Source organism: Dasypus novemcinctus, chromosome 8, assembly GCF_030445035.2.
Source record: "Dasypus novemcinctus isolate mDasNov1 chromosome 8, mDasNov1.1.hap2, whole genome shotgun sequence".
Lineage (NCBI taxonomy): Eukaryota > Metazoa > Chordata > Mammalia > Cingulata > Dasypodidae > Dasypus > Dasypus novemcinctus.
In genome coordinates, this window is record NC_080680.1 from 25064997 (window position 1) to 25083709 (window position 18713).

General features: G+C 40.0%; 1 protein-coding gene across 1 annotated transcript in view; it reads right to left on the reverse strand.

The window, feature by feature from the left end:
- Positions 1-5016: 5016 nt before the first annotated feature.
- The window catches only part of IDNK (IDNK gluconokinase), a 28254-nt gene continuing 14557 nt past the window's right edge, over positions 5017-18713 (reverse strand). Inside the window, exons 4-5 of the mRNA XM_058301600.2 lie at positions 12106-12149; positions 5017-10212 (exon numbers count right to left, since the gene is read on the reverse strand). Coding sequence (XP_058157583.1) covers positions 9861-10212; positions 12106-12149 — 396 coding nt within the window. The 3' untranslated portion in view covers positions 5017-9860. The remainder of the gene's footprint in view (positions 10213-12105; positions 12150-18713) is intronic.

Genomic DNA, 18713 nt, shown 5'->3' on the forward strand with positions numbered 1-18713 from the left:
CCTACTCTTCTCTTTGGGCTCAGTTCTAAAGTCTTCCTAAACTTTGCTAGTCCACTATGATTAATTTATTCCAAAAGACTTAGCCTTTACTGACAGCTGCTACATTTTGTCCTCGCCATTCACCTTATAGGTTGCTTTTGTTTTAATACAATGTTTTCTTTTGTTTTCTTTTTTTAATGTTACATTCAAAAAATATGAGGTCCCCATATACCCCACACCCTCCTCACCCCACTCTTCCCATAACAACCTCCTCCATCATCATGGGACATTCATTGCGCTTGGTGAATAGATCTCTGAGCACTGCTGTACCACATGATCAATGGTCCACATTATAGTTTACACTATCCCCAGTCCACCCAGTGGGCCATGGGATGACATACAGTGTCCGGTAACTGTTCCTGCAATACCACCCAGGACAGCTCCAAGTCCTGAAAATGCCCCCACATCACATCTCTTCTTTACACTCCCTACCCCCAGCAGCCACCATGGCCACTTTCTCCACATCAATGCCACGTTTTCTTCGATTACTAATCACAACAGTTCATGAATAGAATATTAGTAAGTCCACTCTAATCCATATTCTGTTCCTCACCCCCCACCCCAGGGGGGCTTCTAGCAAGGTCCGGAGACATGTTTGATTGTCACAACTGAGGGTTACTATTGGTGATGGAGGCCAGGGATGCAGGTAACATCCTACAATGCACAGGACAACCCCCCATAACAAAGATTTATCTAGTGCAGAATAAATCTGGGACTAAATGAATTTAGGAAGAGAATGTTGATAGACACACTTTGAACCTTGGTATACTCCAGCTTTTAGGTCAGGGAGGTAGGGGAATCTGCAAAGACGATGAAGAGAGAGTTAGTAAAGTGAAAATCAGGAGAGGTCCTGAAAGCAAGTGAAGAAACCTTTTCAAGGAGGAGGGTGTAATGAACTGTTAAATGCTGCTGCTTCAAGTACTCATCTTGTGTTGAAAATTTGTTTTAAAAGATTTATTTTTAAAAATGTATCCCCCCCCCCCATTGCCATTGTCTGCTTTCTGTGTCCATTTGCTGTGTGTTCTTTGTCCGCTTGCGTTCTTGTCAGCAGCACAGGGAATCTGTGTCTTTTTGTTGCATCATCTTGCTGTGTCAGCTCTGCATGTGTGCGGTGCCACTCCTGGGCAGGCTGTGTTTTTTTTGTGTAGGGCGGCTCTCCTTGAGGGGCTCACTCCTTGGGTGTGGGGCCTCCCCTATGCAGGGGACACCCCCACGTGGCATGGCACTCCTTGTGCACATCAGTACTGCACATGGGCCAGCTCATCAACATGGGCCAGGAGGCCGGGGGTTTGAACCCTGGACCTCCCATGTTGTAGGTGGACTCCCTTATTAGTTGAGCCAAATCTGCTTCCCTTGCACTGAATATTAACTGTTGGATTTAGTAAAGGGGTAAGTACCCTCATAACTTCTCTTAGCAGTTTCATGGACTGGTTGGGGGTAAAATTGTGGTTTCAGTAGATGGAGATATTAAGACAGTGTTGAAGTAAAAAGAACCAGATAAATGAAGCTATAAATGTGGGAAGGGGGGAAATAACTAGTGGTATGGGACAAGGGATTTCTTTCAGTGGTGTTTATAGCTTTAAGTGTACAAGTCTTTCGCTTCCTTGGTTAAATTTATTCATAGATATTTTACTCTTATATGCTATTGTAAATAAAATTTTCTTAATTTCCATGTCAGATTGTTCGTTGCTGAAATATAGAAATACCCCTGGTTTTTGTGTGTGAATCTTGTACCCTGTCAAAGAATTTGTAACCATTTTACCTCCCATGCACTGTAATCCCAGGTGAAAATGTGGGAAAAGCACTTTTTTTTTTTTTCCTCTATTGCTCCACAGGAGAGAAGTTGTGACTTAGCCAATTTTTTAAATATTGTAAAAGAAAGTAGGTATGCTTGACTGAGCCTCTTTTCTTTGGGAAACAGTCTATCCAAAGGACACATGCATTCTAGTTTTACTCTCCTGCCATATGGTAATAAGGTTAGTGAGATAGGCCCAGCTCCTGTGGGGAAGGCCTGTGGTTTTATTACTTTTTTTTTTTTAATTTGTGGTAAAATAACAAAGTTTTAACATTTTAACCATCTTAAAGAATACAGTTCAGTGGCATTAAGTATAATCAGTTGTGCAGCCATCACCACTATCTAGTTCCAGAACTTTATCCCAAAAAGAAATCCCACATCCTTTAAGTAGTCATTTCCCATTCCCTTTCCCTCACCTGGCAACTGCTGTTCTGCTTTCTTTCTCAGTGGATTTGCCTGTTTTTTACATTTAATAGAAATGGTATCATACAATATGTAGCCCTTTGTGTCTGGTCTCTTTCACTTAATGTTTTTAAGATTTACCCATGCTGTAGCAGGTATTATTACTTCATTCCTTTTTATACCTGAATCATATTCCATTTTATGGATATATACCACATTTTGTTTATCCATTCATCTCTTGATGGACATGGGTTGTTTCCACCTTTTGGCTGTTGTATATAGAGCTACGAAGAGTATTTGAACATTTCTTTTCAGTTCTTTGGAGTATATATACCTAGGAGTGGAATTGCTGGATCATATATTTATATATATTCTGTGTTTATATTTAACTTATTAAAGAACTGGCAGATTTTCTACAATAGCTGTATCTCTTCCCATTCCACTAGCAATGTATGAGGGTTCTCCACATTCTTACCAACACTTTTTTTTTTTTTTAAATATGGCCATCATCCTAGTGGGTGTGACGTGGTATCTCATTTTGGTTTTGATTTTTAAGGCAGGTAAATTTATTTCACAGAGGACGTATTAGGAACCCCATTTGTCAAGCCATAAACTCCAGTTCTGCTTTATCAGCAATAAAGACAGTGATCTTCAGTTGTCTCACTCCTGGGTCTCAGTACTTTAGTTCTTTGGTTCTGAATTTGCAAAGGGATGACAGGAATGTTATTACCTATTCCTCTCCCCCACCCCCATTCTAATAAAAAAGAGGGAAAAGAAAGAACAAGTTCTAGTTACAGCTTAGCTGACGTAAGAAGTTTGCTTTTCCCAGAACAATCTTGAAATTCTTATTGCCTCTTCCCACAATTATTGCCCTTATTTCCCCTACCCCATTCCCCCTTCCCATCCCCAAATGCTGCCACTCAATTTGACTTCCACCCTACAGGCTATTGACCAAGGTGTGATTTGTGTCATATCCAGAGACATTACACCTACAGTCTTACGTGCTCTATACACTGTGACTGCTGATCTCAGTCTTACTGTGACAGTGCTGATTGCATCCTTTGCTGATTGCATCATAAGTTAACCAGGCAGTGGGTGCAAACCCTATGGAAAGGACATGTGAATGATACTAAGATTTCTGTTCTGTGAAAGAATGAAACATTGATTAAGTGGTGAGGCAAGTGGATATTGATGGCTTTGTGGGCATCCTCATGAAATTGAAGAATTAGTTGAAGGCCCATAGAAAACATTATTCAGCCAAGAAGTGGTAGTTCTTAACCCTGGCTTCCCTTTAATATCAGGTGGAGAGAGAAAAAATAAGCCCAACCCAGACTAAATGGAATTGGTATATCTCAGTGAGGCTTTTTAAAATCTTCTGAAGTGATTCTAATATGCTGTCAGGGTTGAACCACTGATTTAAAGGAAATGGTGATTTATTAGCTCTTTAGGGCAGTACTTCTCAACTTTGTCATGCATATTAATCACCTGAGGTCTTGTTAAAATGATACTCTGATAAAAAAATGAACTAAAAGTGGACCTAAGACCTAAATATAAGAAATAAAACTACAAAACTCTTAGAAAAAATCTTCATGGCCTTGGGTTAGATAATGGTTTCTTAAATATGAAACCAAAAGCATAAGCAGCCAAAAAAAATTAAGATAAAAAATTGGACTTCATTAAACTTAGAAACTTTGTTCTTTAACATTATCAAGAAAGCGAAAGGGGAGTGGGTGTAGCTCAGTGGTTGAGCAGCTGCCTCCCATGTACAAGGTCCTGCATTCAATTTCTGGTACCTACTTGGAAAAAAAAAAAAAGAACACACAGAAAGGGGGGAATATTTGCAAATCATCTATCTGATAAGGATCCAGGAGATAAAGAAATGAAATTTTATAACAACACTGAAAGAACCCAATTAAAAGATGGGCAAAGAAGATATGAATAGACTTTTCTCCAAAGATGAGAAAATAACCAATAAGCACAGGAAAAAATACTGAATATTATTAGTCATCAGGGATTGAAAATCCAAAATCACAATGAGGGGAGCAGATGTGGCTTAGGCTGTTGAGCACCGGCTTCCCACATGGGATGTCCCAGGTTCGGTTCCTGGTGCCTCCTAAAAACAAACAAAAACTAAACAACAAGCAAACCAAATGAAAAAACCAACTCGGGAGCCGGTGTGGCCCAGTGGCTGAGCACCAACTTCCCACATAAAGAGGTCCTGGGTTCAACCTCTGACTGGCCTGGTACCTCAAAAAACAAAACAAAAAAACCACAGTGAGATACCATTTCACAGACTCACTAGGATGGCAGACAAGTCTGGTGAGAATGTGGAGAAATGGAAATCCTCATACATTAACTGGTAGGAGTTAAGATGTAAAATGGTGCGGCTTCTTGGAAAACGGTTTGACAGTTTCTCAAAAGGCTAATTACAGAGTTAGTATTTGACCCTGCAGTTTAGACTGGGGTGAATTCTTGGAATGTTTGGTCTGAGCTTTTCCTTGTTGGGAAGTGTTGTTTTTTATTACTGATTGAATCTTTTTACTTGTTACTGGTCTGTTGAGATCTTTTTCTCCTTGAGTTAGTGTAGGTAGTTTGCATGTTTCTAGGAATTTGTCCATGTCATCTAGGTTATCTAATATTTTGGCATACAATTGTTCATAGTATCCTCTTTCATTTATTATCTTTGCTCTAATCTTCCTTTCTTCTGTTCACTTTGGGTTTAGTTTGCCTTCTTTTTTTCTTGTTCCTCCAGGTATAAGGATTGGTCTCTGATTTTGAGATTCTTTTTTTTTTTTTGACGTAAGCATTTATAGCTCCAAATTTCCCTCATATTGCCTTTTCTGCATGCATCCTGTAAGTTTTGATATTTTGTATTTTTGTTTTCATTCACATCAGGATATCCACTAATTTCCCTTTTGAATTTTTCTCTGACCCTTTATTTAAGAATGTGTTGTTCAATTTCCACATATCCATGTGTTTTCCATTTTGCCCCTTGTTCTAGCTTCATTCCATTGTAGTCAGAGACGCTACACTGTATGATTTCAGTATTCTGAAATGTACTGAGATTTGTTTTGTGATCTATCATCTGGTTTATCCTGGAGAATGACCCAGGTGCACTAGAAAAGGATGTGTATTCTGCTATTGTTGGAGGAAGTATATGTCTGTTATATCTAGTTGGTTCAAAGTATTGTTTAAGTCTTCTATTATTAGTTTTCTGTCTAGATAATCTATTAAAGTGGTGTATTGAAGTCTTCTACTATTAATGTAGAACCATCTATTTTTCCATCAATGTTTGCTTCAAATATTTTGGAGCTCTGCCCTTAGGTGCATATATGTTTATAATTGTTATATTCTTGTTGAATTGATCCCTTTATCAGTATATAATGTCCTTTATCCCTTTTAAAACAGTTTTTGACTTAAAATCTGTTTTATCTGATATTAGTATAGATACCCCAGCTCTCTTTTGATTACTATTTACATGGAATATTTTTTTCTCTCCTTTCACTTTTAACCTACTTTTGTCTTTGGATATAAGGCGAGTTTCTTGCAATAGCATATAGTTGCATCATACATTTTTATCCATCCTACCAATCGCTACCTTCTGACCAGAGCCGTTTAATTCATTTACACTTAAAGTAACTATGGTTAATGCAGACTTTCTTTTGCCATTTTGCTATTTGGTCTTTGTGTTATACCCTTTTTGTTCCTCAGTTCTTCCATTAATGCCTACTTTCATATTTGTGTGTGTGTGTGTGAACCATTTTGAGTCCCTTCTCATTTTCTTCTGTGCATATTTTTCAGATATTTTCTTTGTGGTTACTTAAATTTAACATCTAAGAGTGGATGTGGCTCAATCAGTTGACTGCTTGCCTCCCCCATGGGAGGTCCTGGGTTTGGTTCTCAGTGCTTCCTGAAAAAACAACAACAACAACAACAACAAGCAAAACAAATAATAAAACCAACTCAGGGAAGCTGATGTGGCTCAGTGGTTGAGTGCCGGCTTCCCACATAAAAGGTACCAGGTTCAATCCTTGGCCCTAGGTACCTCAAAAAATAAAAATAAAAACAAAACAACAAAAAATCCTAAGTCTATACCAATCTTGTTTGTGTTGATACCAACTTAACTTCAATAGTATATATAAATTAGGTTCCTGTAACTGTTTGTCCCCCCATCTTTTTGTAGTTCTTGTCAAGAGTTATATATTTATACATTTTGAGGTCAAACCATTGGTTTATCATTACATTTTATACATTTTGTTTTTAAGTTCCTATAGGAAGTAAAAAGTGGATTTACACATCAAAAATACAATATTACTGGTGGTGTTTTAAATTACCCATGTGCTTACCCTTACCAGAGATCTTTATTTCTTTATGTCACTTTGATCAACTGTCATGTCCTTTCAGTCTGAAGAACAGGGCTAGTGGTGAACTCCTCAGTTTCTGTTTATCTGGGAATGTCTTAACCTCTCATTTTTAAAAGGTAGTCTTGGGCAGGTATAAAATTCTTGGTCAGCATTATCTTCTTTCAGGACTTTAAATATTTTATCTCACTCCCTCCTGCCTTCTTGGTTTCTGATGAAAAATCAGTACGTATTGTTATTGGGGCTCCCTTGTACATGGCAGGCCACTTTTATCTTTCAGCTTCCTGCATTGTCTCCTTGTCTCTGGCATGGGCCAGTGTGACTACAGTGTGTCTAGGAGTTGAGGTTCATTGGTCTTCTTGAATGTATATATTCATATTTTTTTGGTAAAATATGGGAAGTTTTCTGCCATTATTTTTTTGAGTATTCCTCCTGTCCCCTCTGTCTTCTCCTCCTGAGACTCCCATAGTATATATATTGGCTCACTTGATGGTGTCCCACAGGTTTCTTAGGCTCTGTTCACATTTCTACATTTGTTTTTGCCCCTCAGCCTGAATCATTTCAATTTGCCTTATCTTCGACTTCACGCATTCTTTCTTCCAGCTCCAGTCTACTGTTGAAACCCTCAAGGAATTTTTTTTTCCAGTTATTGTGGTCTTCAACTCCAATCTTTTGTTCCTTTTAATAATTTATTTGCCTTTGAGAATCTTGTTTTATTGTTTTCCTGATATCATTAATTCTTTCTCCATGTTTTCCTTTAACTCTTTGAAGGATTTTTTTTTTTAAGATTTAAAAAAAAATTTCTCTCCCCCCTCCCCCGCCACCCTGGTTGTCTGTTCTCTGTGTCTGTTTGCTGCGTATTCTTTGTCCGCTTCTGTTGTTGTCAGCGGCACGGGAATCTATGTTTCTTTTTGTTTTGTCATCTTGTTGTGTCAGCTCTCCGTGTGTGTGGCATCATTCCTGGGCAGGCTGCCCTTTCTTTCGCGCTGGGCGGCTCTCCTTACGGGGCGCGCTTCTTGCGTGTGGGGCTCCCCTACGCAGGGGCACCCCTGCATGGCACGGCACTCCTTGAGCGCATCAGCACTGCGCATGGGCCAGCTCCACACGGGTCAAGGAGGCCCAGGGTTTGAACCGCGAACCTCCCATGTGGTAAATGGACCCCCTAACCACTGGGCCAAGTCTGCTTCCCATCTTTGAAGGATATTGAAGATAGTTTTTTAAAAGTCTTTGTCTGGTATGTGCTAAGTCTGGATGTCTTCATTGATGTTTGTGAAATTTCACCTAGTTCTTTTCTATAGGCTGTCATTTCCTGTTTCTTTGTCTTATAATTTTTACTGCACACTGTACATTTTAATATTTTAATGTATTAACTCTGGAATTCAGTCCCTGAGCTGTTTCTCAAGTTTGGATCTAGCTAGTGATAAGACAGATTTCCTTGAGTGCCAGGAGCTAATAAAAACAACCCAAAACAAAAAATACTTTTTATAGTCTTTGCAAATTGACTCTTCATAGGCTGTTGATCACCTTCAGAATGAGTCCAGGTTGAAAGCGTAGGGCCCCTCTGTCTTTCTGAGCATATGTCTTGTCCTAGGCATGCACTCATGGCCTTAGGAATTCCTGCTTTTACAGGGATATGATTGTTCCCTTTGAAATAGATTTTCCTCACCTCCTGGTTGCTCTTACATGTCTTGAAACTGGTACTCTTTTGCTCCAGGCCACTTCAATTTGATTGTTCCGTAACACTGCTTTAGCTGCTGCCATCTATTCCTGACTGCAGGGCAAGCTCTGGGAGGGTAAGCCAGAGATGAGTGTCCTGGTTCAGTCCTTCAGGCTGGCACCCCATAGATTGGCACCAACATACTGGCACCCCAGCATATGCATAAGGGTACCCTGTTCCCTCCAGGACAAGGCCAGGGACCCACAGCAGGAGCACAGGCTGACTCTACCTTACGTAGGGGAGGGAGTGAAGGAGGAGCCAGCAAAGGCGCCAGGACCTTCTATTGGTTTTAAGCTTCCCTTTTTTGATTCAGTGCTTACTCTGTTACTGCAACCCTCTAATATATTTATGTCCTAAGAATATATTATGTTTGAATGGAAGACAGGATGCTTAACCATAAATGAAAGGAAACTATAGAAACAAAATCAAAGTGATTAAATTCTAGGGAGACCGTCTGTCTGCCAGGGCTCTGAGCCTGGGGTCTGCTCTCTCTTTGTTAATGAGAGAGATCAACAAGTGCTGGAGAAGGTTGAAGACATAATAGCAGAAGACAGATTTTCTCTAGGCCACAGATAGGCAGACTGAAAGAGAAATATATAAAGGGGATATTTTTTCACTGTGTCAATGTTATCTAACTCCATGCCTGAAATCTGAAATCACACACACGCCTTGTATATCATCGTGAGTCCCAGTGCCACAAATTTGGGGGTGATTGCCAAGGGCTGTATTCTCCAGCTCTGATACTCTGCAAATTCATGGACATTTGGGGAAGGAACTCTTCCCCCTTGAAAAAATGACATTTCTCTGTAATCGTTTTCCTTATTCCACCAGAAATGAACCTTCTTAGGAAAGATTTTGTTGATAAAAAAGAGTTCTAAATTTTCTGTATTTCAATCCCACACCTGGATACCGACAATTGCTAATCAGAGTGCTTCTGATCTGCATGTTACCATTTTGAGTGGACATAGTTTGAGCCAAAGACTGCTGGTAAATATATTTGCTTTAGGCTTTTTTGATGAACTTGCCAAGTTCGTCCTTTTCAGACTACCTTTTCAGACCCCACCTAAGAGCTATTGACTGCTCTGGACCACATCGAGGCAGAAAGAGGATAAGGAGGTGTTTAGTATGAAATAATTTGCTGGTGGGAGGTTGATTTTGTATTTCTGTTCCTGTGTCTAAATTCCAGGGGATGCCAAGGATAGCCAAGTCTCATTTATTTGTCTAAATGTAGGCATAATCATGAATGTTCTAAAGAAGGTAATCATTTCCAGGATTAATTATAGTATATCCTTTGAGCATTTGATTGGCTCACAGATTAACTTAAACTCCAAATTTAAACTTTATGATTAAAGCTTCTCTCTTGTATTCCCCACCTTGTGCTACAGCTTGATGCCACGGGTACCACAAATTTCTAAAAGGACATCCAAGCAAGCATATCTCCACACAGAGTTTTTTTCACCTTATGAAGAATTTAGTATTGACAAGAATAGGTTTGACAGGGTTTGGAATTTAAGCTTAATTCTGTTCTGGACCATCAATATGATTGTCAATTCATATTTAGAGTTTTGATAATGATAGCAGTTATCTCTGAAAGATCTTTGTCCACACTAACTTGGATGAAGTTTTCTGGAGCTGATGGAGGCTCCAGAGTATCAAACTGGGACTGCAGTAACTCAGGGGGCATAAAATGTCCTTTTCTTCTCAGTAAACGTCCAGAGATGACCTCAGGCGCGCCACTCAGGTGGACCACAAAAAGCTTCACCTCGGGCGGCTTTTCTTCCTTTCCTGACTCATCACATTTCTGAGGAGCACCTTGTTTTCCTCGTATTAAGATATCTCTGTACATTTTCTTCAGAGCTGAACAGGCTAGAACCACATGCTGTCCTGAGGCTACATCTCTGAAATGAATAAACGAATGAACAAATGAATGGATGGCATTTTAAAAAAGGAAGACATTTAAAGTAATCCTCGTCGGTGCTAGGTCTGAGGACCCCAGTTTTAAATTCTCTGCCAGAGATGGAGGTTAAGTGTCAGGAAGGCCTGGGTTTGAGTTAAAGGTGTTCGATGGATAAACCAAGCTACCTTGGCCAAGTCACTTACCTCCCTGAATAGCATCTCATCATCTGGTAAATGGGGCTACTCAGACTACCTGCCTCCTAGAATTGTTGAGGAAAAGGTTTATCAAGGTACCTAACCCACGGAAGGACTTAGTAAGTACTGGTTCTGCTCTTATGGCTGTGGGACGTGGCTAAGTCCCTAGACATAAAATGGGTGGCTGCAGATGTGCATTGTGCCACACAAATAGCACATTTCACTCTCCTCCATGGAGAATTTCTCAGCTGACTTTCCCCCTATTCTTAATCTAAAGGAAGCAAGAGAGAAGGGAGCCCAGTCTCTGTTGGTCAAGGTGAGCAAGACAGGAGAAGTTTCCAGGGATGTGCTAAGAAAAACCTGAGCCCGAAATGGAGGCAGAGAGACAAAATGTGCCAATAAGAGAAAGCCAGTGAGGTCAAAGACCATGCAAGAGTGTGCCACAGCTTCCACCGACCACTGTGCCCTTTCCCCTGTGTGGGAAAGCAGTCATCTTGGGGCTGGGAAGAGGCTCTAAGAGTTAAGAATGAAAGGCAAATACGGAATGGTGTATCTTGAGAAGAGAATGCTGAGGGCCCCCCTTTGATTTTATGACCCATTTAGATTGGTGAGCCCTCTGGCTCTTCCCAAGGGCCACGGGTGAAGGTTTGTTTATTCTGGATCTGGAGGTCTAATCTGTGCTCTGAGGATCTTCATTTCTGCTTCCATTCCAAGTCTGTATATTTGATCTATGGCATGTCATTTTAGTTTAGGGTCCCAGGTGGGCAGTTCTCAAATCTTAAAAAGTTAAATAATTAAGCCCATGCAAAGATGGGGCTGCCAGCCATGTCAGTGGAGTGTGAAAGAAGCCAACTGAACTTTTAATCAAAAGTATATTTTAATTTCATATGGCCCAGTTTGTTTCACATTTATAAAATGTGACTTCATGTTAGAAAGCAAAATTTATAATCTATTCCCTGCCCTTTCTACATCCTTTCTCCACGTCCCAACAGGATTCCTAGTGGGATTAGGCCCAATGATGGTGGGAGGGGGTGGCATTGTCCCCGCTGTTCAGAAGCTGTGGAGTTGGACATCAAAGAACTCTAACATTGGTGTCCAATTCCCTGTTGGCTTACAAAGGTTACAAGTCTGGTTTGTCACAACTTGAAGTAGGGGAGAGAAAAATCGGTGAATAAGATATAGCTCAAATTTATAATCGTGGCATCAGTTAACATCTTAAAGCATCTCCTATGTAGTAGACACTGTTCTACGTGCAGCAACTTCTCACACACACTTGTGAGTAGGAACTGTGTTCCCGGTGGCAGGCATTGTTATGCATTTGCCACCTTCCATGCCCTGGAGGTGGTAACAGGCCGTCTCTCCTTCTGATTTAATAGTTTGGTGCAGTAAGCAGGAAGACAACAGTTGGACATTCTTCTTTCTACAGAAGAAGGAACTGAGGCTTCCTGAAGTCAAGTGATTCCCAGCTAGTAATTGTAGACTTTTCTAGAAGATTGGTCTCCAGAGCCCAGCTAAGTTTAACACCTTGTCTTTGGCTGATTGAAATCATAATTGATCACTTGATAGACCAGTGCATTCCATTTCTGGGATCCTTTACTATCAGTCTTTTGTGATGTCAAGCTGTACTTTCTTCCCTGTGCTTTCTGGATGGTTTTTCTTTACTCACTGGCTTACCATACCAAATCTCAATGTGCTCTTACCGTAATAAAATGTCATGCAAGTTGCAGAGCCAGGGAATCCTGTCCTGAAATTAAAGCAGAAACAAAGTAACTTTTCCATATAGTAGCTTGTTTGTACAGAAACATAGTAACATCATGTTCACAAATGTTAAGGTCTGGAAAGATCTAGGCCATGCCCAAGACTGAAGGGCCAAGCCATTGGCAGTTAACCACAGAAACACTTTACTGGTACAGGTGCCTGACTCTTTTCATAATAATAAAAATCACGCTAAAGGACCAGTGTGTTTATTCCCCACCTTAATCTACTCATTGTACACGTTTTTCCTGGTTGACAAATTTCCTTTTATTGTGTTATAGGTATTCTCCAGGTGCCTCAGATTCTCAAATGCAGTGGTGTATTTATTTAAAGTCTAATATCATCTGGCCCTGGTTCTATTTTTCAAACCCTTCCACAACAAAATTCCCCTAGATAAAAACACTGAGAAATTTATATTTTTATGAAAGAGTTCAAAGGGAATACAGAGGAGGTTTACATAACACATGCTACCGTGTTTCACCAAGAGATCCTTTTAACATGTTCTCTTCCTTTGGCAGGAGGGGAAATAAGTCTTGATGGGTCATAATATATTTATTAAAAATTCTTTTTATTTTAGAAACATTTAAACATATATAAAAGCAGATAAAATAGTACAAAATAAATCTCTGTGCCCATAACCCAGCTTCAACAATTTTCACCTTACTAATCAGTCTGGTTACCCCTATCTTTTTTTTTTTAACTTAAAGATTTATTTATTTATTTATTTATTTCTCTCCCTCCCCCCCCCCCCGACCCCGGTTGTCTGTTCTCTGTATCTATTTGCTGCATCGTCGTCTTTGTCCACTTCTGTTGTCAGCGGCACCGGAATCTGTGCTTCTTTTTGTTGCGTCATCTTGCTGTGTCAGCTCTCCGTGCGTGCGGCACCATTCCTGGGCAGGCTGCACTTTCTTTTGCGCTGGGCGGCTCTCCTTATGGGGTGCACTCCTTGCGCGTGGGGCTCCCCTACGCGGGGGACACCCCTGTGTGGCACGGCACTCCTTGCGCGCATCAGCACTGCCCATGGGCCAGCTCCACGTGGGTCAAGGAGGCCCGGGGTTTGAACCGCGGACCTCCCATGTGGTAGACGGACGCCCTAACCACTGGGCCAGGTCTGCTTCCCTGTTACCCCTATCTTTATGCCCCATCTTGTATTATTTTGATGCATATTCCAAACATGTGATGTACTTTTGAAATCCTTGCTTTTAAGCACTTGATTTACAGTCATTTTGCTTAGGATTTTTGCATTTCTATCCTTAAGACTGACCTACATTTTTTCTTGTATTGTTCATATTAAGTTTTGGAATACCAGCTTCCATGAAATGAATAGGGTGGCTTTCTCTCTTTTTCTGTTCTTTAAAACAGCTTGTATACAATATATGTTTGGAAACACTCCTCTGAAAAACCATCTGGGCCTGGGGCCGTTTTTTTTTTTTTTGGAGGGAAGCGGCTCTGATTACGGATTCATTTTCTTTAGTGAGCATTGTTGTGTTCAGGCTTTCTTTTTTTCTTGAGTCAGCTTTGGCAACTGCAACATTTGAGATGGCAGGCAGAGACTACATGTATACATCTACATGCCCTCCCCACACCATACTCCACATTAAATCCTGAACTTATTTAACTAAGGTTTCAAGAACTTGGCATCGACCAGGTTCCTATCTGTGCCACATAGAGCAGGGACAGATGCAGCCCATCAGCCTGGTTTCCAAAGACCTCCAGAGCCTCCAACACAGCTGACAGCTACAGGTTACACTCCCTGTACAAAGTTGAGACTTTTTCTGTTTTTCAATTTTTTTTTTTTTTCATCATGTCTATCATTACTTTCAAGCAGGTGTTCTTATGAAGGGGTCCGTCAGCTTGAAATGAAATTTTTTAAAAAATTCTTGTGGGGACGTGTTGGTGCGAGTGTGATATATTTATTAAATAATACACAGTATAATGTGGACTTAGTAAGGGGTCTGTGGTTTTCACCTGACTGGCAAAGGGGTCCATGGAGCAAAAAAGGTTAAGAACCCCTGCTTTAAAGGAAGTAATAGAAACAGTTTGCAGATCCCTGGACCCTCCTGTTTCTCAAGCCAAATGCAGCATCAACAAGCACACATCTTCATTTGGAGGAAAAGGCAGGCTATGTCCCTGACCAACGTCTCTGCTACCAGATCTCTGGCATCCAAGGCCATTTTCCCACAGGAACCTCTATTTTTCTTTAATTTTGTCTGTCTTCAAATTTACTGGCATGTTTTTCATGGCCCTCTTTTTATTCCAAATCTTAATTGTCCTTTTGTCTCTTCCCTTGATAAGTCATGCCAGAGATTTGCCTATATTTATTTTTTTCAATTACCTTTGTTCATCATCTACACAGTTCTTTTACTTTCTATTTTATTAATTTTGGCTTTCTATTATTTCCTAATCTCTTCTTTTTAAGTCTATTGTCCTTTTCCTACTTGAACACTTAGCTCATTACTTTTCATTATTTTCCAAAAACAGATTTTAAAAATCACGTCTATTATTACTTTAAAGGAAGTAATACATTCAAAAGTTTCTTTTGACTAATGTTTTAACTGCATTCCATAAGTTTTAGTTGATAGTACTTTTTTTGTACATTTCAAAATATAATTTTCATTATGATTTTTAACCTACACATCATTTAGATAAATTTAAATTTTATATGGATTTATTTTAAAATTTCATTTAATTTTGTAGTTTTCAACCATACTGGTGAGTTGTGAGGTTTTAATTATTGATATCTAATTCCATTGTGTTATGCTAAAATATGTAATTGGTATGATACCGATCATTGGAATTTGTGCTACATCATCCTTTCTGGTCAAGTACATTGTCAGTGTTTTTAGTTATGCTTATTAGGTCAAGTTTGATAACTTTTGTGTTTAAATCTTGTATGTACTTATTGTTTTTATCTGCTTGATGTGTCAGTTTTCAAGGAAGGCGTTTTAAATTCCTTCACTAGATTGAGTTGACAGTTCCCCTTTTGGTCTCTGTGTCTATCAGAAAATGTCTTCAGTTTGCTCTTATTCTTGAGTGAAATTTTAGTTGATAGATAATCCTTGGTTAATTTATATTCCTTTAATAGTTTGAATAACTATTTCATTGTATTTTTGCCTCTGTTGTGGCTGACAACTCTGCTATTGATGTATTGGTCATTCCTTTAGATATTATCTTTTCTCTTTGGGTAGGGAAAAAAAAACTTTTGTCTTTGATGCTTTGCAAAGTTATATTTATCCTGCTTAGAAATCATTGTGCATGTTTTGTTTAGTCTGAGAACTCATGCCCTGGGAAATTAATGATCATCTCTTAGAATATTGCCTTTCCTCCACTTAGTCTGTCCTTCTTGGATTCCTTTTAGCTGTGATGTGTATAATTTCATCACAGAAATCACTTAATTGTTCTTGAATGGTTTCTAATCCTTTAGCTATCTTCTGCATTTGGGGCAATTTCTTCCAGTCCAGTCTCTGTGTCTGGTTTATTGTTTAACCCACCCATTGACCATAGGTGTCATTTCTAATATTTTACTTGATTGTTTATTACATTTTCCTGTTCTTGACTTGCCTTTGACTTTTTCTAAATCTTGGAGTGCAACTTCTTTCATTTGTGCTTTTGCTGATTCTCCTAAATTGACTCATTTCCGTGGATGGTTTGTAATTTTTGATTGCAGGCTCATTTTCACTGGAAAATTTTTTTTTCCCCTGTGGGAGTCCTGGTTGGGGAAACCTTTCTGTCGGTACTTTTACCAATTCCAGATCAGTTTTATATTTCTCAGTTTTGTGCCCCTCTACCATATTATATGAATTTGGGTACCGTAGGGGCTCCAGTTCTCAAGGATGACTTTTTTCCACCAGTGGTCCAGGGGAGACACACAGCTTCCTTGTTTTTTGAGTCTAATTGCTAGAAATACTTTCATTTTCCATTTAAAGACTATGCAAGATCCTGAGGTCCCAGTCCATGCATCATACAGGCAGGCCTACAGCTTCAGCTCTCCCTTCCCTGCAGGGACAACAGCACTTCAGTCCCCAGTTTCCTGGCCTTTATGCAGTTTCAAAACCTGGGGAGAGGGGAATATTAGGTTTCATTCAAGCATGCTACTTTGATTCTGGCACCTGGGGATTTCTTTTTTTTTTGGGGGGGGGATGCTTGTTATAGTTCTCTTTCTTTTTTTTTGGGGGGGGGGGTTATATTTTTAAGCTTTACATGTATACAGTAGAGAAAGAAATCTTCTATGGCAATTCTGTCACACCTACTGAAAATATCTCCCAAGTTTTTGTCCTAAATTCTTGGCCATGTTTTTCTCTTGATCTTTTCTAGTAGGAGACTTTCAAGCTGTCTGGTTCTGAGTGACCACTTTTATCTCGTGTATCTTTCCTGGTTTCAGGCTCTCTCCATTTTTACTCAGGGAAATTCAGTCTTCAGTAAGTAAAATGTCATTTTACTGAGACCATCACTTCGTGCTCAGCAAACCAAAGACCTTCCAGTTACCAGGACCCGCCGTCCTTAGAGAGTAGAGGAGGTTTATAAATAATAGGTTTTTCATAGCAAACAAAAAATGTTTTGGAAGCTTTACTAAGCATAGATCACTAAGACTTTACCTCTGGGCACATAAAATTCAACAAGAGACCCCTTAAAGTTCAAATGGCAAGGGCTACAAAATTCACAGCAAGTAGAGATCAAATGACAACAGCTACATAATGCAAATCATTGCTCAAATTATAACAGCTCCTACCATGTATACACATTGTAGCTCAAATGTGTTGAATGAATGAAGCATTTGTTTATGCTAGCACTTGTCAGGGTGCAGTCTGTGGAATAAGTGTGGTTACTTTTAAATGAAGTAACAAGATGAGAGGCTTGCCAGCTCCAGATTTGCAGACTACAAGTGTCTGTTAATGAAGTTGAAATTTATGGGGATACTTTGGACGCTGTTGGAGAAATGGGTTTAATGTTTATTACTGGCCAGTTTTCTCAGGACTTGATGTTCAAATACTAGGTGTTTGGGAGAGGTCTGTAAGGAGAAAAAAAAAAAAGTTGAAGGGACTACTTTTATGCAACTTGAAACTACCTCTCCGAGATAGTTTCAGAGATGGGGTGTGGGTGGGGAAGAGGGGTGGCAGGACTATAGGTGGCAGGGATAATTAGCTGGGTTTTCTGAGCTGCTCAGGGCAATATTTTTTCGATGGAAAATTGCCCATGGGGAGAAGCTGCCAGTTGAAGCACACCTTTGGATTTCCACCTTCCTTCCCTCCTTTAGTGTTTATTGTGTGCTTGGGAGACCCAGATGCTGTCTCAAGTGCTTTATGCCTAGTGCTTTAGACATGATCACTCCAAATCTGAGTCACTGCTAAGGTACCGTTTGAACTCTTCAACTTCCTAAATCACTTCCTTCTGTATTCCCCTTGTGATTAGCCCAGCTTTTTTACTACATCAATGGACAAACAGAGATGAGAAAAATAGTATGTATTTTATAAGCTGAGGTTTAAGAAAAAAAAAAAAACACCTTTTTTTAAACACTCTGATTTTCTTTCTATAATGGCTCCTCTAACAGAAGGTTACAACAGAATAGGGAAACCAGGCCTTGACGCCTCACACATCAGCAAGAGCAGCTCTGTTTTCTACCCCAGGATGCGCTGGTATAGACACAGCACCCACAAGCCTGCAGCAAGCACGGGCCACTGGCTGGGTAAAGCACTGAAGGAACTACTCTGATAACTCAAGAGTGTGCTTTACGTGTAAGTGGGGTGGGGAGGGGACATCTGGCTTCAGATCACAGAAATGAGATCAACCTCCCTCAAGCTCACAATTCAAGGGATGTATCTGTTTACAGCAGTGGGGGCCATGGTGAGAGATCTTTCTAAGGACTTGGAAAAGAAGGAAATAAAATTGTCCTGGAAGGGTTAAATTTAAAGACCAATACTTAATGGAACGGGGAGAAGATGTACAAAGTCATCTGAAGGAGAAAGAATGGCTAATAAGACAAGATGTTTTTACACATAGAGAGGAAGCAGGTCAGTCCCAGGGAGGCTCCGTGCACATGGGGAGCCTGGAGCAAGGAGCACTGCAGATGTAAATAATGACACACCATCCAGAGGAGGCTTGACCATTGGACTTGGAACATCATGTTCTCATTAGCAAACCTCCTTCTATTAAGGGGAGAGATGATCTCATACCATTAGAAACTTTGGTTCTAACTCTCCCAGTTTCTGGATTGCATATTCATCAAGAAACCTTCTGATTGTCTCTTGGCTTCTGAGAATGTGTATTGTGTCGACGTGTTATGAGCCATGTGGCAGATATATTTTCCTTTGTAAATTAATCAGCTGGCATTGTGGTTCTCGACGTGAATCTCGTGATCCTGGTCAGTGGTCTCCCGTGAGGGATGGACCTATGGTCAGTGGGTTGACAATATCAGGCAGCTGAGCCTACAAGACAGAGGGCCAACCCTGGGCTCCCCTCTTTCACAGTGCACCCTTGTCATTGTACAAGTGTCTGTAACACTTAACTTCAAATCCTGAGACTAGTTCTGTGAATTTCCAGAATGCTTGATTTAGAA